The 24,414-nt window shown below is 39.2% G+C and overlaps 1 protein-coding gene across 1 annotated transcript in view; it reads left to right on the forward strand.

Moving 5' to 3' along the window:
• Atg16 (Autophagy-related 16) overlaps positions 1-24,414 on the forward strand; it is a 402,118-nt gene that overhangs the window by 357,012 nt on the left and 20,692 nt on the right. Inside the window, exons 9-11 of the mRNA XM_071795799.1 lie at positions 13,433-13,553; positions 22,381-22,560; positions 24,290-24,374. Of these exons, the coding sequence (XP_071651900.1) occupies positions 13,433-13,553; positions 22,381-22,560; positions 24,290-24,374 (386 nt within the window). The remainder of the gene's footprint in view (positions 1-13,432; positions 13,554-22,380; positions 22,561-24,289; positions 24,375-24,414) is intronic.

Here is a 24,414-nt window from a genome sequence, read left to right on the forward strand (position 1 = left end):
TTTCTCAGTTTCATGTAAGTGCACGTTTTGCGTTTAGACCATTTCTCCGCTGAGCGTACCGTTCTTACAGCAGCGTGTTCTTTCATTTGCCTGAGAAGCACCGTGTTCTCCGAGTATGAAGAAAGTAATATGGTCGTGAATCATTACCCCCGCGTTGAGAGATATGACTGAGACTCAACAATACGCAGAAGTACCTAATTTTACAGCGACACAGCGATTACGGACTTGATCCACTTTCACGTCAAGCCCTTCAGTTATTACGGTCCTTTCCGTCAATTTATCATTACTCGACGACTGAAATTAATGGCGGAAAAAGTAATTTCCGTAAAGACATGCGCGTCTTCTAATGCGCCACTGGTTTGATATCATTTTATTATTAGCGGTATCGGCCACAAGTATGTCACTAAAATGATAAATATTCCGTTATAATTACTCGCGATTAATTAGCTTCGCGATTATCGTGTCATTTATAACTGATCGTAACTGTTACTATTGATTTTTTGTTATCAAATATTGCGGAAATGCTTCGTAACGTGCATATATTAAAAGCTATTAAAATTATGTTTTTTTCAAAATAATCATTAAAATATAATAAAATATTACCCGACTCTCGTCTGCCGCTTCGATTTTTATAACAACCACAGAAATCTAAATAAGAAAACTTCAAAACACTCGTTGATTACTTTTTTTACTGCGATATTAATCCATATTTTTTTTCAATGCGAAAGAAATTTCTCATCAAGAATTTGAAACGGCAAGTCAGCTTTCGTACCATACGATATCTTTTTATTATCTCCGAAACTAGTAATTCAGCTCAACGGTATTTATTTCGGTACGAGAGAGAGAGCCGAGAAAAGAAGAATACTTTTATACAAGGTATAACGAATTATATCTGACAGGTCGGAGTTCCGCGTTCGGAGAGAAGATCAGAAATATCTTCTTTTTTTTTTAACGTGGAAGACTGAAACATTTTTTGCGTAACCGTATTGTTAGCCACAGCCACACGGGTCCGGAGTGCGCACGCAAGACTGGTCTCCGGTCTCGTACTTGCTCTCCGAGAGATCGTGCAAGCGTGATCAACATTCTCGGCTTTACTGCCCGGAGGCTGCGAAACGAGCCCCGTATCTACAATTATAAATGTTTATGTCATTACGGAGATTAGAGGGCCGATTCATCGTGACACATTGAATATACGCGCGGTATTATACGCGCATAATTGCGGTAGCGGAGTAATATAGAACTTAATCTTGCGTAAATTCAGGACGTTGTACCCCCCTCCCCCTCCCCCGTTCGTGTGCATGCAAACGATATAAATCTCGGTGGACTCTTCCGTCGGCGGGAGAATAATGCAATGTTGATTTAGGTTTCAAAACCGACCTCCGATTCCCGCGTTAGCCCGGGGCGTACATTTGGATGTGATTATCGGCCGCAAATGGATTAACATCGAGAACGGGCGAGGAACGTTTAATCTTTCGACCGATCGCTTCTTTTTACATCCCGTCGATTAGTCATGCACTGCTTTAGACTTATTGAGCAACACGATTTAATTTGTTACGCGATAACGACATAAATGTGTTAGAATGTGTATATTAAGTATACAGGATGTTCCAGGTCAGGTCAATAAAACATAGGAAATTGAATTTGGAACAAAAAAGTTTCTATAAATATAGGTCCGAAAACGTTAAAAAGTTATAGCTAATAAAAATTTAAAAAAATCACGTTTTTTTACGATTTTTAAAAATAATTAGCCACGAATGTATAGTATTTACACAAAGATAATCGAAAGGTGGTTTTTTCAGTGTTTGTTTTTTTTTTCGTTGTTTTGAGCTTATTTTCTTTTGCCTCATCAGAATTAAATGCCTTATCAGAATTAAATGAAATTGGTGTAATTTAGTTTGTTATTTAATTACTTATCAGATTTATTTTGTTACTTTTTTCAAATAAATAAAGAGTTTTGAAAGGTTATTTTAAAAATCATCAGTAAAACGTGTTTTTTTTTCGAAGTTTATTAGCAATAACTTTTCAACAAAGCGTTTTCGGACCTGTGTTTATAGAAATTTATTTGTTCCAAATTCAATTTCCTATCAGTTTTATCAACCTGACCTGGAACATCTTGTATATTCTGAGCTACGAGCATGTCATTTACGTTTGTCATTGAATTAAACGTAAAATTGCTTATCTACAGCTGAATAAAAAAGATTCTCGACGTGCATCATACACTTGACGCGCTTCTTTCACGAGAAGATCAAACAGTCAATACTTTACTAGCAGCTTTTATTTATCTATGCTAACTTTCAAGTGCTTTTCTTCTCCGTACAAGGCAATTTCAACTTTAACGCAAAAACGATATTGCGCGCGTGGGAAATTTTTGCCATCAAATTGTACATTCGCGTCCAAATAGTTCCTATAATGTCGCATGAGCTATTCTTAGGTGCACGCTTTCCCCTCCGAAGACAAACATGGTTGAACTTTCAAATGCTACCCCATTCGCTTTGATACGAAAACTCATCCCGCGTTTCTTCGCTCGAATTCACCGTACTCCGAAACCGACGAAATGCTGAAATACTGGCGAGCGTTCCGCGCGTGCCATTGGGATGCGTTATCATGCGGTAGTACGAAAACTCGTTTCGCGAAAAGTGATCATACAGTAGCGCGGCACAGATTGAATTATGATCTTTCAATTAACATCGTGGCCCGCCAATTTCTGCAGATAGCGCCCAAGTAAATTCCGATTAATCGAATCGAATCGCGTATACGCAACGCTGCGGTATTTCATTTTCGTCGTTTCTCACTCGCGCAACATTGTTCTCGCTCTTGGAGTAATTTCAGGGGCGCGGGCGTTTACGCGCATTGCTGTAAATCTTTGTTATACGCGTGCAACCACCGAGTACCCACCGGAGTCGAGGATCATGTGCAAATCTGCGAACAAAACGGGTGATCCACGTGTCCGCGCATAGGTGAAATAAGAGGAAAGAGGGCGGCGCGAAAGAGGCGAATGGAAGGAAATGGCCTTTTCCGTCTTTTCAACGATGAAGCCTTGAGAATGTAGGTTGACTGTAGGCTACGGAGTGAAGACGGGACCGAGTGGTTGAATACTTGGGTTGAGGCGCCCAAGTATTCCTCGATAAAGGTCTTCAAGTGCCTTTGTGTTATGGCGCGCTGCAGCGCCCTGTATACGAGTTTCCAGCCTTCCTCCTTCTGCGCGCGCGCATACATCTCTTTGTTCCATCACGCAAAAATTTTGCATAAACATTGACAAACGGTATCCTTGAACGCGACGACTTCAAGGTCGATGTATACCTATATAGTACAAATTCCTGGAGACACGGCGCAATCTTAAATCCTTGTATCTTTCAAGATAATTTTCGATTTTTTTAATTTTCCTGATCTTTTCGAATTGTTTAATATTAATGAATGTACGAAGGCCGGATTAAGATTGGTTGAGCGATGATAATGAAAGAAGAAAATTGAAACTGAGTAATATCGAGAATTTCTCATAGGACACTTGAGAATTTTCACACCCTTAAGCTCGCTAATTAGGTCCCGCTATGGCAATTTGTACATTTTCATCGCACGTTTCAGCAATAAATACGATTGTCTGATTTTCATCTCATGTTAATAATGCTAACGCGAGCTTCATATTGGACGGTTATAAAACCCAGAGTGAGGTAATCACGTTCAACGCTAATTACGGCAACGGACGTGGGCGTTTTTGAGTAGTTGAATACATCTAAGGTGACTAATTTGATTAATGGCGCCGTCATGCAATTTTCCGGCGGACGTTAGGAAAAAGCATAATCGATTTACATCTATTACGATAAAATGGTTATTATGTACCGTGAGCTAGTCATTTGGGACGAGTTTTACTGGCAATCACCGTAAAGCCGCGGTATATAACCTGCGCGCGCTTATCAATTCATCATTCCTCCTGTCGTTACCGTATGACAGCACTAAAGTGGTTTACATTAACGTGTAATGTATACAGCGCCGCGCAAGAAAATACAATGAGATAAAACATCGCGCAATGCGTGCCTGTATATTATGAATACATATATCGTGTAACGTTATGCGCATTTTCTTCATCGTTCACTTATTAGAATCCCATAGGCCCATTAATATTGAACGCAGAGAGACGTTGCGCTTATACATACACATACGAGATTATGATCGATCTTCGCGACACATAACTCGCGTATAGCTATCCAAATTCTTCCGCGCGCGCTGATACGGTTTCACGCTGCCATAGCGGTCTCAAGGTCAAATTACTGTTTTTCCCAAGCGTCGACGGACTTCCTCGATAAAAGTCGATCCGGAAGTCTAAAATTCCAGTCTACGGTGGTTACGATCCCCGAGTAAGTTACCTTCCGTTTCCTCGTATATAGCCAGGGGGATATAAATACATATTCAGAACCCGCGTTTAACGGCGACTAACGGCATTTATACCCATAGAAATCGAATAGCGCCAACACAACACAACGCGGCGCGGCCAGGGTTAATTGGAGTTCGGCTTTGACCCTTCGACGTTTCGTGCTGATATTTCGCGTCGAAAAATTGTTCCTCTGTAATTATATCGCGAAAAGAATGGCCATCTCCCCATTGCCCGTACTATGCCCGGCCGTTAAGATGAAACGCTAAAAGGCTCTAATTTCAGCCTCAGAATCTGACGTCGGATAACGGCAATGAAACTTTGTAATAATATTTCTACTTGAGCGTCAATGTATCTCTTGCTTGCTTTTTTTTCCAATGGGTTAACTGCCGCAGTACCCAGGACAAGCCAAACCTGCATATAACATGTGAGATAATATACCGAGAAAACATAAAAAGATCTGAAATTGGAAGTAAGCTTAGTTCCAAAATATAAGATATGGGAAAATTTGCAAAAAACCCATAACAATGTATCTCTCTTTTATCGCCAATGTATATATATATATATATACACATTCTCCTGTAGCATGTATATATGTATATGTATATATATACGTGTCTACCCTAGCGTGAGCAAATGTGACACAACCAAAACTAGTGTGTCTTTTTATCTTTCCCCCGAAAAAAGATAAGATGAATAACATCGTCCGGGAACAGATGTAAAATTTATGCAGTTAGTCAAATATATGGCTTGAGTGTTACCGGTTCAACTCCAACTGCAACTGTGCAGAATTCGCGCGCAAGTAGTAACACCAAGTTGCGGTACAAAAACTTGGCGTGCCCGGTTCGCATTAAATCATGATGAGCACCGCATCGTATTTTCTCGCGATACCTAAATGTACAAATGCACACATGTCGGATAATGCATGTATGTAAATACTGGTTATCTTATTAGTTTATCGTTCGCTATGATTATGTAATATATTATACTTTTACTTTCGCGAGCTCAAGCTTTTCTTATCCTCCTTTTTCTTTGCTAATATTAGATAGAATTATCGAGCACACCAGTTTAATACAACATAACGATTATATCGTGCGATCCCGAATAAACTAATTATCGTACGTTTAAAGAAATATTCTTTAAATCATGTTCGTAAATTGACGCATAAATTGCCACATACGCGCTTTTATTTTATCTCTTCACAGGAAAATATTCCTCAAACTAAATATTTCGATAAATTAATACCTCGATCGATTACACGGAGTTGTAACGGTTATAATAGTTATCTATTCATTCCTGACGGGACTATTCACTCCGTTATCCGTGTAATTTGTCGTATCGAAACTTATTGTCAGTGCAGTGCGTTCGACGCGACACACGACACACTCGGTACTTATGTTAAGTAATCACACGATTACTTAACTCGGCTGTCACACGGGGGGGTCAAAGTAACCTCAACCAATTTTCAAACAGTTGCATGCTGTTTAAAAGCTAACAGTTTAAGAGGATCGTAAAAAATTCTAGACTTAAGTTTAAACATTGTAGAATGTATTATCATTATAAAAAATTAACTTTTTGAGAGGCATTATGTTAAAAAAATCCTTAAAAAAATGTTTAAAAAAGAGGTGTGACAACCGATGGATGAACTGGACATGAAATGTCGGCTTTTTGCCGGCTCGTTTATTGAGAATATCGCCAATCGGCAGACGAGGCATGCTTTTCACCGACCCGAGCCGAGGCGAGACCGCGTCGCAAGGTCGTTCGACATTGCGAATCAAAGTGGATTCCGTCGTCACGGATGAATGTAATTAATGTGTGCGACGATAAAGACAAGGGGGCATACTTCGCTTCGCGGAAACATGCATACGCCCGCGCGAGGCCCGCTACTAACGAAGTGGCAGTGAGGAACGATGAGAACGCCGGTATAGCTGACGTGCTCGACTCGCGTGCAAGCATTCTACTATGTGTAAACAGTTGCTTAGAGCGAGGCGTATAAGTTTCTCATGTCCCGCGATGCGAGACGCTTTCCGCGAAGGTATCGGTAAATGTTTGCTGGGAAGGGGACGACTCCTGATTTGCTTAACTCCACCGGCACCGCTGTGTGTTTTCATATGTGAACTTAACGTGTTTCTTCGGGGACATAGTAGTCGCCAAGTGCGCCGGGCGCGCGCGCGCCTTAACTATTACAATAATACGTAATACGGCTTGTACAATATGTGTTTGCGTTTAGTTTAAATAGGATATGGGCGTGATATTGTTGTATAAATCGCAGGATTGTTGCGAGACTCGCGGCCTGGACGGCACTCTGCGAGATAATGCAGCATTAACAAATAATATCTATATATAAGATGCAAATAGAAAATTACTGTGCATCAATATTTACATTAGCAATATTATAAATGATAGTTTATATAAAGAGATTTTTTATCTTTGAAAGGAATAAATTGTTTGCGATGTATGAAAATGGATGCTTCATCTATTTGCCATGTGGGAAATAATAAATTATTTGATCCCTCTATTAAAATTGCGGATTGTATTTATGTTAATACCATATTATTTCATTGCAAGATTTTACAATAAAAATATTGTATATTCACTAAATTGCAATGATTCATTGATCTGTCACCCAACGTGACTACAAAAGCAATGTATACGAGAAATGGTCATCGGTCATTAGTTAATAATTTAAATAACGCGCGTTATTATTCGTGACTTCACAATATTATTTGTCGTAGGCATACAAAATCGTCATGAAATTATACGTTAGCATTTACAATGCGCGGAGTTTTAATTGTCATTACGCGAGAGAATAGCAGAAAATACGCGATAATAATATATAATTTGTAATTCCGCCTATTATTAATTATGAGAAGCGTTGTTTGTATATTTGAATTTTATAAATAAAATATGTCAATTAATTTGTAATTAACGTTCTTAATATTTGCCATGACCGTTAAATATGATTAACCTTTCGCGAGTGAGTTACTTTGTATCGCGGGGGTTTTATTCGATTGACGCTTTCCCTTTTTTGAACCGCTGCATATTGCATCGAGGCGAACGTATGAATTCAAGTGTGAGAGCTGGAACGAAACAATCGCGTCGCTCTAAAACGGAGCCACCCAAAGCTTTTTTTTCTTTTCGTTCCTTTAGTTCGTTCCTTTAATTCAAAGTGGCCTATATTTAAACTATTATTTTGAATATCTGCCAATTTCTCTTATTAAATTAAAAATTACAGAAAATAAGACATTAAGTCGGAAGTATTCTAAGTTAATATGTATAATTAAAATAATATAAAAAGAGAAGACATTAAAATTTATAAGAATATTTTCATTTATCGAAATGACATTATCCATTTAGAGATATTTCTTTTATTTATACAATCTAAAGTATTAAGTTGAAACAGCGTGTAAGAAACTCTCGTAGAAGAAGGTTTTTTCTACGTACGTTCGTCTAGTCAATCATTTCTATCGCGGAAAAGCTAGGCTACAAGATCCTAAGATAAAGCGTCTGACCGGATCACGAGGTGCCGCGGGCGACGGCGAGTCAGCTGGTGTTGATTTATGAGAAATACACGGTGCCGTAGCACTTATTTTTTTTGAAAATGATATTCATGAGGTATGTGGGCGAGAAGTACGTAACTTCCGATCTAGGATGTTTATTATATTGATTAGTACTGTCGTGAGAATCACTTGAAGGCATAAATTTATTTATATACATGTATATATTTATTTATATATATGTATATCATTTTTACGTAGAAGAGAGAAAGAGAGGGAGAGTGTGTGTGTTTTTACTTAAATGCACTTGCAGAGCCTGACGTTACGCAATAATTTTTCCAGCCAACGCATGCTTTTTACATGAATTTCTTGGAAGAGATATTCATCACGATTATACGAGAATATGTATACTCCGTCTTCATTTAGACTGTTGGAAGTTTTTATAGGAGCGCGGGCGCGCAGCGTCTCTCGGTAATAACTGTGTTACTGAAATTAACGAGCGGCAATAGAGATCAAGCGTGAGATTAGCGAGTAACGTCAAATTCGAGGGGTGGGAGTGAAACCATCACCGCTAGCGCGATGACTAATAAGCATATCCGAACATATTCGACCACCCTCGGAAACGGTTTTCGGTGGCGAATCGCGCCGCGCGTATAGCTTCAGCGCGAGCGTTCAACGGCCATAAAACATGGGTCGCTAGTTGCTTTCCAGGAAGCTTCCCCGCCGCCTCTTTTTACCGACTTTAATTGAAGCCCCCGTATAACTTGAGGGATCTCACTCGTCACTCTCCCGCTCTCTTTTTCTCCGGCTAGCCGGCGTTACTGTTCCGTGCCCTCGATGGAGCACTAGGACTATGAAGAAGTTTATGCTTTTATTGCGCTGGCAGGAACACACCAGGTGTATATACATACACCACACGAGTGGAACTTGGTGCATCGTAAAAAGACGATATCAACCGCGTAGCCCTCAAACTCTGGTGTGTACCTTCTCAGGCCGATTCCTGCCGCGCGGATGTCGGACGAAGGAATCTCCCTCGGCATATGCAATTCGAGTGTTTCTACGATTCTACTGTTCTGTCATTCACATATGATAATTTTTTAGAAAGTGATAAAGTTTTTATAGGAACGACGCATCATACGTCTCGCATTTCTCCTTATCTTTATTAAGGTAAATGTACCAATGCCTGGACACGTACCTATGTCTGGACATTTTTATCATTTTAGTCCTTAAATAAGTTCTAACGCGAATTAAACAAAGAATCAAAGATAAGAATATTTTTCTTGTATTATATTTTTATCTTTGATTTTAATTCGCGTTATACTTATTTAAAAACTAAAATGATAAAGGTGTCCAGACATATAGGTCTTAAGTGTCCTGGTAACATTTACCTTACAAATTCTTTAGCGATATTGAAATCAATCTTTTTCTGAATAAAAATTGGTTGGAAATCATTTTTTCTCTATTCTTTAATTTTTTGATATACCTACTTCCAATTTTTGCGAAAAGCCATTTTTGCGTCATTTGGAAATATTCCGTGTAGGGAATCAAATTTAAATTCAGTATATGAATTTTGGAAATTATTGGTCGTTCCTGGAAATCAGAATCTTTCCCACAATCACCGGAGACGCTGCTTTCAGAGTTCGGCTTTGTGGGCGTTCAACATTTAGCATCTGAGCGGATTGACGTCGTTTGGTCGTCTTTCGAGTTTATGCACGACGGCAAAGTACTCCCGGAGACGCCAGCGTAAAACCGCGTCGCACGCGGATTGTTAGAGCTTCCCCGGTTGCGTTTGACGCTTCTAAAGCGCTCTATCGTTCCTTCTTTGATGCGCGTACTTCGGATGTTATATGTCACACGATAATATTACTATATACGACGGATACGTAATATATATTTACCGCGCGCTAAGCATCGCGTACGTGAGAATATACCGTGTATTATAGCGGATACGTGATTGGATAAGTTCGTCCTTCGCGAAATTCGTTTACGCGCGGTCCTTCGAACTCGTCACCGAAGAAATGTAATCCGTATGCCGAGGATCCGCCGGATTACGACGGCTTTTCGAATATTCGCGTTAATAAACTTCCCACCTGCGGTCGCGTGCTCCGCATTTTGCCCCGTAATCTCGAATTACCTCCGTGTTTGCATGGAACAAAGTTACTACATTGTTACGCGAAATTATTGAATGTTCGAATAGCTTCCGTTGCTTTCCTGAGAATAGCCTGAGAGATAGAAGACACATTTCCATTCATATATTCATTACAATAAAAGACTTATGTATCGCTCCGAACTTGTAATTTGCTTACGTGTTAATATCATAGTCCCAATTTTGAAGATTATCAAAAATCGAAGCGTACTTTAGTTAAAGTTTTAATATAAACTATATTGTTTGTTTATCATTATATAGAAATGTTCAAGTTACGTTTTGTTTTTAATGATTTTTTATATTAAACTATTATTTGTTAAATTAAGAATTAGAAAGTAGAACAACAGAAACAATATTGATTTTTATTTCATTAAGTCGAAATTTAAAGTTCCTTTCGAGATAACAGTATTAGAGTTTAGAAACTGCAAGATACAGGGAAAAAATTTTCATTGTAAGAAAGCAAGAAAGAGCACAGTTGTAAAACGTTAGAAGTGTGCAATAAATTGAGCTACTTCTTCAAAAAGTTTACTCGTAAAAAGCTCCATGTGTACATGTACGTATGTATATGTACATCATAAAAATCTTGAAAGAAAATTTGTGTATTAAGAAACGAATTTCAAAATATATTGCCAAACAAGATTAAACTTTATAAAAGTATTTGCTTGAGTTCGATACACAAGTTTCTTCTAAATAAGAAAGAATTTTACGGAAAATTTGTTGCAACACTGAAATTAATTTTCTTAAATAATTTATAAAAAGTTTTTAACTTTCATGTCTTTTAGTATCTAGTCAAGTATTCTAGTCGTTAGTAGAAATATGTGTCCACTTTTCACGAAAATTTTGAAAAGAGCACATTCTTTCGCGTCCCTGTTGTGTCAGTGTCATTCTTAACAGGACACAAGGGCGATTGAAAGTAAAGTCCATTCAGCCGTTTAACGTACGGAAGAAATGTGGACTCGCCGTCGCACTTTCGGCAAAGTTCTCGAGACCCTAGATTATGGTGCACTTTCTTCGGTGCCTCTTCTCTCCTTCCTCTCTTCGCGGAAGAGGGTAAAGTTCTCCTTGCAGGCTCGTATAAGGCCGAGCGAGGGTGGGCCGCCCGGCGCACTCCTACCTGTGTTTCTTTCACGTTATATAGCCCTTCCAGCTAAACTTCCGGGCCATTAATTTACATTAGGACATTTTTCAAGAGCGCGCTAGCTCCCGGCGCCGCGCACCTTAAATTGGCGAAGTCTTCTTTTTAATGTCTCTTCTCTCTTACACGGGAAGAGAGCCCTTGAGTCGCTTTCCCGCGCGCCGCCATCCCTTGTCCGACGTCACGCTTGAATTCTTCACCATTAAACGACGACGCGACGGTAGAAAAAGGAACGAGCGGAGCGTATATGAGATAACTTCAGAATTTCAATTTAACGACGAGATGTGCAAGCGCGGTGCACGCGGAAGGCAAGGTGCTGGCGGTCATTAAATCACGCCTGGTGGCGGTCCCGGTCGCGCGACTTGATTGATTTGTAAAGCGACTCGTCGATATCGCTGTTACTCTTTAGATTCAACGGGTGTTTACGTAACCGTATAAGTGCTACATATATCACTCGATAATTTTATCGCCGTCGTAGACACGCACGTCGCAAATACGTTGCGTCAACATTGAAACAAAGAATGCATCGCCCTCCTTTGCTAAGTAATTTATTAACTCGTAAAACTCGGACTCTGATATTAGCTCGTCGCCTGTTTTTGAATTACCCCCCTCCGTCCATTAAGCCGCGCGGTCTTGGGGCATGAGAACTCCGTATATCATCCTTGAAATTTCATTAGCAGTTTGCGCCATTAATGCGGGGATACGATAAATATATATATATATATAACGCACGATACACATGCTGTCATTGAAAAATTTATTCACTCGTAAAGTAGCCGGCCCGATAGTAGCCATTGCCATCCCCTGGCAAATTTCTAATCGACAAGCGATCGTTAGGAAACGCCTAAACGTAATTAACTTTATGCTGAATATTCCGATACACTTCCCGCTTATGATTACAGTAATGTACAGCTAATATCTGCCATGGTGATTTACGCTCTAGAGAGAGAGAGAGAGAGAGAGAGAAAGCGATGTTTTGCATAAATAAACGAGCGGGATAAATAAACGAGAGATAACAAATTCTGTTTCGAATTGAAAGACTCGGCGTTTTCGGGATCGCGCTGTGAACAAAATATAGAGAACCATTCATCGAACGTATATCGCTCCCAAAAACTTTGATAAGAGAACCCTAGAATATATCGGGCGTATAGCTCGCGATCGAAAAAAAAAATTGCTCGTAAAATGGGCCGCCGCCATGGACGTCAACGTATGAGTTTAATGCTCGTTCGCGTAAAAATGCTCGAGGTAAAGAGAGACGGAACAACTGTCGTTGACATATGTCATGTCAATGGCAACAAATATCCCTCGGGATATATTTAGCAATATTTTCAATCGTAATACCTGGGTATATTACGTTCATCGCGACGGTCGTTACGGTCGCGCTTAAGCCTCTCCGCTGATGTAATTTTTGATAAATCCATATCGCGTTCGAGTGTTCATAAGCGAAATATCGGGAATATAAAGGGAAACAGTCCGCCAGTCGAGAGTTTTCTTGTTCAACTCTCAATATGAAGGTAATAATGAAATCGAACTCTTTTCTTGTTACCGTTAAAGGATGACGTACCATTCCGTTGGAAAACGCACGCTTTATACCGTCGGTCCGCTTCCGCCCCTTGCAGCTACATTCATTTCTCATTTCGAACACGTCGATGCTCGGAGCAGGAGAGCTAAACTCGAAAGTAGAAGAGAGAAAATCAACTTATGAAAGCCGGTGCTCGATCTAACAAGTCCCTGTTTAAAGTTCAGGACTTCAGTTGCAAAGCGCCAATGACTCCGGCGCTTTCAAATTGTATTTAAACAAAATAGTTTATAACGGAGGGCGAATTCGTGACGCGAATAATATATTTTAATTGCCTTTTATAACTCGTGTTTTAGTCGGAACTTGTTTCGCGTGAAACATAATAGATTTTGCTATTTATTTATCGCAAGCGTGTTTAATTATATATTAAAATAAATACAATAAAAATAAGATTACTTTTAAGAAGGTTTTAAATGTTGAACTTGAGATTAACTATTTTAAATAAAACGTCTGTATATATTAGTTTATCATATTACATATTGTTTGATCGTTAAAATTAATTCATGAAATTAATTAGGAGGAAAAATCTTAAAATAATATTTTGTTTTTTTTATTAAAAAATATTTGCCAAACCAGATAGATTATTCAACCGGCATGTGATAGATATTTTTCATTTTATATATTGACCTACATGTGTACCCGTATTTTATCTATACGCTATATTCGAGATAGCGATTCACACAAATAAATTTTTATATTTTTGTTTCAGCATACACTCACGGGCCACTGCGCGAAGGTGATGGCGGCGAAGTTTCTCGGCGAGCCGTCGAAAGTAGTTACGGGAAGTTATGATCGGACCTTAAAAATCTGGGATCTGCGCAGCAAAGCATGTAAGTGAATCGTTATTTCATCGATTAAGAGGACGAAAAGCGGCTGTTTCTCCCGAGAAATTCATTAATAAGGGTATAACCACGATTGCGAAACGTTAATCTATTAAGTTAATTATTAAAATCGCAAACTCAGTGATCGCCGTCTCGTACAAGATATCCCCACGTATCGAACACCTTTTCCAAGGCGAGAAAGAGGGGATCGAGGAATCGCGGGATGTAAAGATCCGATTCCGAATTTCCGCACGGGAACAATTTAAAGTACTTTAATTAAACTAGTTTATGCAAAACAATTCTGAATCTCATCTGCGTATATTTACCGACAATCGAGGTCTCGCCTGGTAATCCCGAAACACAGCCCGACTCCCCGGACGGAGCGGCGCGGCGCGGCGTAATACGACGACGATAAATACTTTTAAGGCGGGCGAAAGAAAATTTTAAGCGGCGCGGCGATCGCCCGACATATCAGGTTGCATAATGTTAAAACGCGGTACGTTCATTCCGTTCTCGTAACAGAATGAGTGCGGGGAAGTATGAGCCGAAAGTAATGCGCGGTGCTGGCGGTAATCACGTTGCCCATTACCCCTATTAGTCGTTGCATAATGCAGATACACTTACGAGCGCTCCAAGATAATAAAACAAACGGCGAATCTGCATGGTCATTCATATGCATATTCCACGTTGCACGTCGTACGCGGGGCTGCACAATGGACCGCCGCGGAAAATATGACGCCCATAATGCTCGGCTCCCGGTTCGTACGGGGCAAGCCGCGCCGGCATCAACGGCGCGCCGCATAATGGCGAAGATGGGATAAAAACTGCCTCTTCTCGGGCTAACGGACGAACGGCGTTCGTCGGATCGTCGTGGATGCGTTAATTAAATCGATAAGATCCTTCCGCGAAAGAAGAGATTTCCCTCTCACTTGTTTCACTCCTTAAACGGTCTTCATCGGCATAGAAAAACACTTTATCTCGCAGCGTTCTTAATAGACGATCTCTGCGGATAATGAAACAAATTTTGGAAAAAACTTGTGATTGAATAAATACGATCAGAGATAAAATGATAGGAGATCGGACGAGTAACCCCTGCGCGGTGACTTTAATGATTCTTTACCTCGAATGACCTCAAAATGAAAGCAACGAATTGATAGGATAATAAAGATAGATTTATGTAACCTAATGAATGATTTGTCAGAAGAGAAAAGCGAGGATTAATCACAAATCCATTACTTGCGGGAAAAGAGAACTATTTTAATTAACTCTTAAACTAGGACACGAGTTTATTCAGGACAAGGTATACGAGACGGTTTTGTTACACTCAGATTTCTTCATTACGTCATTAATCAGTTTCTAATGAATGTTACTCATTGTTATCTCATACCGAACGTTAAAACTAATTTGTTCTTAAAACAAGAAAGAAAAGTCTCGCTTTGAAAATATTGAAAACTTCTTCTCTCGGATTTTAATTGGCCTGCCAATGTGCGTTACGCTTTATCGCGATCAATTATAATTTATATTAATAAAAAAACACGTACAGACAATAAATTTCAAGTTGAAGAATATTGATGTGAAAACTATAAGGTAAAATTTCCGCATTTTAATGCATCATCGATATTGATTTTTCGTGTACATTACACCTATTGTCCGAAGAGCTTCTCTCTCTTCTTGATTTGTATAGGATCTGTCTGAATGCAGACGACATGGGAATTATACCCTTCAGCACGCGCATTCACGTCTAATAGTTTCCGGTTCGAGTGCGTACCGTACGGACTCGCCATTAGAAGCCCTTTTGTCCTAGAAAGTTCACGCGTCGTGATCTAATTTCACGCGACAACTCCCACAGTCGGGCCGTGAATAATCGCGAGTGCCGGATGCGATATATATAGTCCGAGCCTCTTCTCGCCGGAGCATTATCGCTGACCTTCGACTGGCAGGTGTTGGACGAGGGCTATTTACCTGTATCCGCGTAAGAGTCTAATGGCGCGCGGCTTCCGAGTCAATTGAAAATCGCCGGTGGTGTAGCCGGAATAGTAACACGATAATTCCGCGCATTCAAGGGCGAATGTAATTTCTCCCTTCCCGGGAAGCGCTCTTCGTCCGAGCGGAATGCGCGGACATCGCTGGCCGATACCTAACTCGCTGCGAAACGCCAAGGACTCCTCGCGACGCTCACCCCACACGCGCGGGGATTTATCACGCTAATTATCGGGGGAAAAAGCACTCGGCGCTTGTTCGGCCATTTGCTCCCCGCGCGGAACAACTTCGGCGTATCGAATCGTAATCCGTTCGTCCGTAAAATAGAGGAATCTTTCACCGCTTTCGGCGACGACGCGACGGTGCGAGACTCCGCGATAAGCGCCCGCCGCCGCCGCCGCCGCCGCGCCGCTCCGAAGACAGGGGGCGAAAGTGATAATTTACGGCCGGATGAAAGTGGCTATTCTCGAGGTAGGTGCACAGATCGCGGCTCGCGTCCTCGGTGCAAAATGTAGGGGGCTTTAAGTGGGCAGGGAAAAATAAATTGAGCCAAGGCCGCGCACACGCAGGCGGCCGGCCGGCCGGACGCGCGCAGATAGCGAACCACGGTGGATCTCATTTCCCGCAAATGTATTCGGGATTTACCCTGGCGCCGCCGGACTAATCTCGTGAAACGGCGCGCTCGAGCGCTCTATCTGAAGAACGGGCTCAAGATATCGATTTACACTACGGTCAACACGGAGCGCCGCGGCTACGGAATCCTGCGGTGTGTGCGGCCGGTAGCCCGAGAAATCGTATTGACAAAGGATACAAAGCTGCAGAGACTGCTTAATACAATGGCGCGTACGGGTAGTATTAATTTGCGAGGTCCGGAATCGCCTTAAACTCGGCCTTTAGTTACCCGCTCGCTCGGCACGCGAAATAATAATTTGCGTCATTAACCGGCGTGCATGCGAGCATTCGCCGAATTTCAATAAATCGCGTCACACCGACTCGCATCGGAGGAAATATTATTATCTTCTTGTTAGATCTTAGTTGAGATATAATTAATGGACGAAAATAAAATTACCCGTGCTATCTCCGTTATTTGTGAGATACATAATATAATATGTAATTTGCTTGAATTTCTCGGTGAACAGATATTGAGACGCGCGAATCATCATAAAAATAAAAAATATTTCTATTTTTTTTAATGACTCTTTTTTTATAAATCACGAATTAGTCACTATGCATTTTATGTATAGCACAATGATTTCGTTTATGGAAAGATAACTGATGCACGCGAAACAAATTTCAACAACTGTTGATTTCGTTACGGTTTTATTTTATAGTATGTTATACCACTTCACACAAAATACTTCAAACAAAAACTACATTCGCGCAAATTAAACGACAGATAAGTGTGTGCAGCTATTGCAGAGAGAATAAACTGTCGCCACTGTCGGATATTATTATTGCCAATAAAATAAAACATCAGTTATAAAAAATGACTCATTTCCGCGCGTATGTTTATTTGCATACTTTTACATTTATTTAGTATGCTTTATTTTAGCTACTATTTTCACAAAAAAATGAATAACACTCATGATTACGAGTGCAGTGTTATAACGAAATTGTAAAACGTAAAATAAATATATTGTTCGAACCGATCCCGACGTGCTTCAGAATTATATTCTTTTACGTGAGTCTTTTGCATTAAGTTAATACTGAAAGCGTAAAGTGCGAAGTTTCCTACACGGGCATAACGAGAGAACTGCATTACTTTGCGATATGCAGGCCCTTATGAAAGTTGAAAAGCGTAATTTCGAAAAGCGTATCTCCTTAAATCAAGTCGCCTAAAGTGATACACAGCGCCGTAGTTGTAGCCGGGCGATAATTAATGTAAGAAGTCGAGCCACACACCATCACAAATCGTATATCCCCGACTGAGTTTGCGGCCGGCCATCAAACTTGTTACATAAATACAAAACTTTTTCGCCGCGGCCGGCGAACGCACTCGAGGTACAGAATACCTATCCGTCTTATTTTTTCTTTTATGTAATGCAGATAACACAACGGGGAGAGCGCGTGCAGCGTAATTAACCTGTGGCTTAACTTGGGTCCACGTAATTTATAGCTGTCGTCTCGTCGGGGGTCATTCAGTAGTCGAGTTTAAGTTAATTGTGCGCGCGTCGAGGCGCGCGGATACCTGCGTGGATACACACAGGTATATACTCCCGGGGACATCCGTTTTAGCCTTGCGGCGGCCTTTTGTTGTTGCGCCGTGGCCCCAGCAGCAAAATAGCGAAAACCGCGCGCTATCAAGGAAGACCGGCGCGCGGGCGCTTGTACAAAAGTTTTGCACAAATAAATCTCCGAACGCGAAGCGCGCGCGGCACAATGGGAAAGCGGCGCTGAAAGGGCGTTTAAGCGTGAATTATTGTTTACCGCGGACGCTTTAAGACAAAAAGGACGTTTAAAGTGGATCAGCTGTTTTCTATCGCGCTATTATCTACCTCGGCCACGTCGCCGCGCAATTTCGTCCGGACGCTCCCGAGCGACTCTTCTCGGACACAATCGTGTGCCGCAGACAGACGAATTTCGCGCGCCGCACCGACGAAATAACACTCCCCCCCCCTCCTTCCCCGTGTCACGCGTTTACCGCTGACTGAAAAGACGTGCCAAATGCTCTCTAACGTCCCGGGAAATTAATCGCCGCCATTGTATTTCAGTCGTGTACGTTGCGCGCCACTCGCGAGTGTTACGCTATCTTAAAGAATCAATCTTTTTTAGGGGGCGAAAGACTATATTTTGAAATTTTATTTATTTTTATTTTTTCAAAATGTACAAACGTGTGAAAATATAAACATTGAACGATTTAGAGAGATATGCCATGCCAATGATTAAATACGTAAAAATAAATTATCTGTCCTATATTTTGATTAATACGTTGGATACGATTACTATATAAATTAAAATTGAATTTTCAAAAACTACCGGAAAAAAGTGATGGTCCTATATTAAATTTTCACTAATTGTAAGAAGAGCTCGATTTAATCCTTACATGAAAAAATTCAATGAAAGATGGCCCGGCAGATCTAAGACAATTACATTTGAATAACATATCTTTGAAGCAAATGTGTATGCATGTGGAGTACATATTAATGCGAAAAGCACGGGAGGGCAAATTAACATCCCCGAAAGCTCTTATCATGACTGACGGTTGAAGAAGGCTTATACGAAAAGCCAATAATCCTTTATGCCTCGTTTGAGGGATAGATGCACGTTAATATATATAATGCACTTACCTGAATAATACATTGAACTTAAGGAGACCAGTACATAAAGAACTATATTATAGATAAGGGATATATGGATAATCTTTGTGCGACATGCAAGAATTGTCGTTCTAGAATTACTGCCTTCTCTTAACCACCTTAACCTGCCAGAGAAAAAGGAAAGAAAATTTTTTTTGTTTCATAAAATCATGAAACATCTTGCATATAATCAATCATATTTAACTAAATTTAACTAGTCGCGACTTTTGTCCTTCCTGCTTACATTAAGCGAGACTATTGTCTCATAAACGCTATTAAAATATTAAAGAAAACGGTATTGCGCGGAAGAGATTGTTCTTGTTGATATCTGCGGAGAAACGTCGTGCTTTTTGCAGGAAAATTTGTACCTGAAGAAAAAAGAAAGATTGCCTAACTAGATACCAGAAATTAACATTATCTTTGTGATTACCAGGGACGCGTATAGAGCGATGATTAAGTCACTCTCTTGTCTTACCGTCATCATCATTACGACTCAAATCTAGTCATCAAATGGAAACATTCACGCATTATTCCGAGTAGGTACGGGTACAGTAGACGTCCCTTTGTGCGCGGCTAGCGCCGCGCGGTAGCGCATTTTGCGGAGATATGTTTTGCCTGCTAATGATTTTTACGTCGACGTTTATTAGCCGTACGCGTCTCGCGTATTTTACTGAATCGCGATAGGCGGCGCGCGTTGCGAATGCATTGTGGTACGGTTACTTGTTGCGAGATAAAACTCTGTCTGCGAACGCCCCGTGCGCTGGCGTTGAGGTGAGATAGGAATTGTCGACAAATTTCTCTTTACGCACGGACGCACCTTAAAAGACATTTTATTTTCGGAGAGGTGAAACCTACTCATCGCATTTGAAGTTTGTAAAGTTTGCTTTCCGCGAAACTTGTATACCATGAGGATTAAGTGTTCGCCGTGGGCAAATATCATTGTCATATAAATATACGTATTACTTGTCACTGTCTGAGTATATATAACAGTGCCACAATGAGTGCTTATGAGAAAGAAAACAATGTGCACTGTTGTTGTTTTTTAAATTATCTTACATAATACATTTATTATTAGGGGAGGCAAGTTTGGTACGTATTTTTTTTTCTTAATGATTCTTTTACACGTAACTAATAAATGGAATATAAACAAAAGAATTTTTCAATAGCCGCATGCTATTGAAAGATTCTAAAGAAACAGTTTGAATTACGATATAATGACCAGATTTATTATAATATAAATATAACATTTAATCGACATATATCACTGATTTATTTTACTTGCGGCTATACGAAACTAAAAACATTTCTTCCGTTTGTAAAAATACTACGCTACTCAGCCTGAAATAACTAATTGAATTGAAATATTTACCGCAATGTTTTTGTGGAAATATTATATTTTTTATGCAGTATTATATTTTATCACTTTTACAACAGTTACCGTGTACCAATTCTTGCCCCGGTCTCCCTTATTATTATTATTATTATTATTATTATTAATTTGGTTTGGAAGTATCGATGGATTTATTATCACATATTTAATTCTATACCCTTTTGAAATAAATGATTATTTTTCTGTAAAAAGCTGTTTGTTATTATTGCAGTGCAATAATTACACAATTTTTGGGAAAAACATATTGAAAAAAAAACCACATAATACAAGTTTTCTATGGAATTATTAAAAAGCAACGTTTGATATTCCAGTGGAGGAAGAAAACTGAAACGTAATTTTAGTTTTCATTGGCTTAGAATTTCCGCGATACGATTGAGAGACATGCTCTCCGAGGCGCGATCGCGTAATTGAATACACGCGTTTGAAACGTACAAAGCTTACTTGCGAAGGAAGAAGAGCTTCTCAGTTCGCCGACGTGGTACACTGTCGCGAAGTAATTGGAGTTCGTAATACCATTTTCGGATAGAAATGGTGGACATCATTCGCCAGCTGAGAAATCCCGCTGTAGAAACTTCGACGGACTAATCGATCAGACGATAAATCACGTTTGATTTAACGTACAGGGCCACGTAGGGGAAAGTAGGATGGAAACTGGCGTACGGATTCGTAATCGTACAAAGGCCGAGGTTAAGGAAAGGTAGAATAGGGAGGGGGAGGGGGGGAAGGGGAGACCGTAAGCGGAAAACTCGTAATTTATCCTGTTTCCAGTCTTGATGCCGGGCATTTCCGCGACGCGATTTCCAAGAGTTTCGCGGAAACGTGGCGACGCGAATGTCATTTCCCGACGTAAATTAAGTTTGAAATCCTGCTTATTTCAGTGTAGAGATCGATGAAAGCTGCTACTCGGCTGTGTAGAGCTACAGTTTGAAAGAGGAAACCAGCCATGATCCACATTCGATATAAAATCATTGTTAAACTCCGCTCCGTTTAAGTCGGCACGTATATATGCACAATTCGCGAGGACGTAATTCTATTATTCTCATGGAATTCTCAATGAATGAAATATAAAAAGCGCGCGCGCACACACACACACTATTAATTAAATTAAAATGCGTACAATTTATTCTTGAAAGACGAATTTTACGTCTGAAGGCTTGCGTATCAAAAGATTCTATCTAGTATAAAAAAATGAATCATAATTTTTTAATCGCGATTTAATCGTAACGATACATGCACAATAAATTATTGCACTGTATAATTTATCTTTTAACTATATGCAGATTACACGATAAAGAATTTATTAAAGCATTTATTATTAATTATTGTCCGTTAATGTTGGAGATACTTGAAAAAAGAAAAGATCTACGTAATTAATTCTTGCATATATTTGTCATTCATTCATTTATGAAATTATACACAATTTTAACTTGAACGAAAAGAGGAAGGATTATTATTCCTCAGAACTATTTTTCTAATTAAATTGCTAACTTGCTTAATTGTCAAAGGTTGGAACATTTATTGAATTGTTTCCAACATATAAAATCTTTCTTTATAAATGAAACCGGAAAGAAGGTTATCCATGCTTGTCCGTTATTGAGCACGCACGTTTTCACCGACGATTATGTGTATATTTGCTGTTTATTCCGTATTTGATGTACAGTAAAGTGCATTAATTCGCTGGGTATTTGCTTTAATAATCAACACCATGCGGTGGTTCATCGAAATATTAAAACGAGAAGAATAAGAAGTAACCAGTTCTCTCTTTTTATTTCACCTTGCATTTTTTTATGCCGATAAGTCAGGCTACTATGACCCGAGCGAATTAACGCATACTTACTGTACATTTACGCGAAGTTTATTCGGAAATTCACGCTTCATATAACTTATTTGCATTGATAGTGCTGAGGATGATCCGAAACTAAGACCGAAACACACGGGAGAATAATTTTTAACAATATAGAATAATTTTGCGCACCGTTTACCCTCGCCTGGCTCTTAATTAGCCCGCTTCTCTTCCACTTGTGGATTAATCAATATCAGAGCCTTCCACTTCAATTTTGATTTCTCTAACTCTTTAATTCTCTAATTAAATGCATAATCAAACGATAAAATTGCGGTCTGACTGCATGAATGCATCTTTTGAGGGTAAAAAAAAAACTTTGTGTTGCAGGTATAGAAACGAAATTCGCTGGTTCAAGTTGCAACGATCTCGTAACTTCCGACGGAGCTGGCTCTACGATAATTAGTGGTCATTTTGATCAAAGGATCAGGTTTTGGGATACCAGAGCCGAATCCAGCTCAAATGACATTCTATTGGAAGGGAAAGTGACATCTTTAGATTTATCCCGTGGTAAGTAAAGTTAAGGTTATTTTAATATTTTAGTGTCGAATTAAAGGCTTTTTAAAATGTTGAACACACATGGTGCTGAAGCACCAACAATTGCGAGATTTTTTGTTGTGTATTACGAGATGTAATTGTATTGATATGCTCGCCGAAATTCAGATTAATGCAGCATATTATTCCGTAAATATATTTAATACGGATTGTAAACCAATGCAATGATTACGTTTGATATCGTTACGATAATAATTATACGTCTATTATCAGAGCAGATTTTGATTCTATAATATGTAGCTACATACAATTTGCTCATGCATTTTACAATATCGATTAAGGTATGTCAAATAGAATAATAACTGGTTATTATTATGGCGATGTTAATTATTCATATAAAATATGCAATTTGATAAAAATATCGCCGTAAAAGCGTGAATATTGACATCTGTATTATATTTTATTTGTATTATTTATTTTATGAATCAGATTTTCAACAGAACTAAAGTTAGTAATCATTTCCAATATATTGTAAGATTTTATTCATATCCCGATTGAAATAGAAAGAAAAAATATACTAAACACGATTATAAAAATATAGATTTTGGCTTTGCAACAATATAAATTTTTGTGGCTTAATATTAATATTAATAATAAAATATTATCAATAATAAAATAATATTAGTATTAAAAATAAGATAATAAAATGTGAATATCCAACGAAAAACTTTTTGATCTCATCTAGTTCATAACTATAAATTCGCAACTACAAATTACACGAATGATACAAACTTAAACATCGAAGCAAAACTGTACTTCTTCGTTTTAATTGAACACGAACCAGATTAATCCAGAATACCTTAAGTATTTGGAGAGATGTAAAGTGATGAACCAGTTATTTTAATTATAGCGTTAAGTGGCGACAGCGTATAATTTATAATATTTTATAGAATATATAAAATATTATAAATTTTGTATAGCATAGGTATAACGCGTATCTATCCGTCGGATAATTAATACGACCGCGAAAGATATTAATTGGCATTTTACGACAACTACACGCGATGCATTTCATTTATGGATTTTATTCGCGCTACGCAAATAATGTTATTTCGTTTTCGCTTTTTATCGCAACGTCCTAATGACGTGAATGAATTGGCTCGCGCCGATTCTGCAGTATTCTCAAAGCACTTGTATCAGCTGCAAGTGCGCAACGTTCATACAAGAGTACTTCATTCAGATATATTGTTCTATCGCATTTCATTAATTCCGATATTGCCAGAACGCGGAATGAATTCAAGTGGAGCGATATTGGTCCGATTTTTAACTTCTGCAGTTAAGCAGGTATATGGCCGTCTCTCTAATATCTTTTTTTATTATTCCAAGTTATATATTCATTTAAAAGGGAGTAGAAATAATCCCCGAATGGTTCTATGCATCAGTCCTCGTCAGATCGATACGATATGGAAGAAAATTACAAACGAATCGTTTCAATGGCACGGTGAATCGCAACTCGTTATACAAGTTTATTGCACCGTAATTAGATCTTTTAACGTTTAGAATTATCGCGTCACTCGTACATCCCGTAGATGCGTTTTTACTTGACGCTTTATGTGTTCAATGCACAACGAGATATTTACTCGGTTGACGTTGCAACACCGCAAACATTCCACGCAAACAGTTTAAATATTATTCAATCTTGTACACGATTGTGAATTATAAAGGAATCTCCATTTGATTTCAGACGCAAATTACCTTTTGAGTTGCGTGAGGGATGACACGGTGAAACTGATTGATTTACGAATGAAGAAGATTGTCGGATCGTTCAGGTAGGTCGTACATTTTTGTCATATACGCGTAAGTAGAATA

The sequence above is a fragment of the Temnothorax longispinosus genome, chromosome 12 (assembly GCF_030848805.1).
Source record: "Temnothorax longispinosus isolate EJ_2023e chromosome 12, Tlon_JGU_v1, whole genome shotgun sequence".
Classification (NCBI taxonomy): domain Eukaryota; kingdom Metazoa; phylum Arthropoda; class Insecta; order Hymenoptera; family Formicidae; genus Temnothorax; species Temnothorax longispinosus.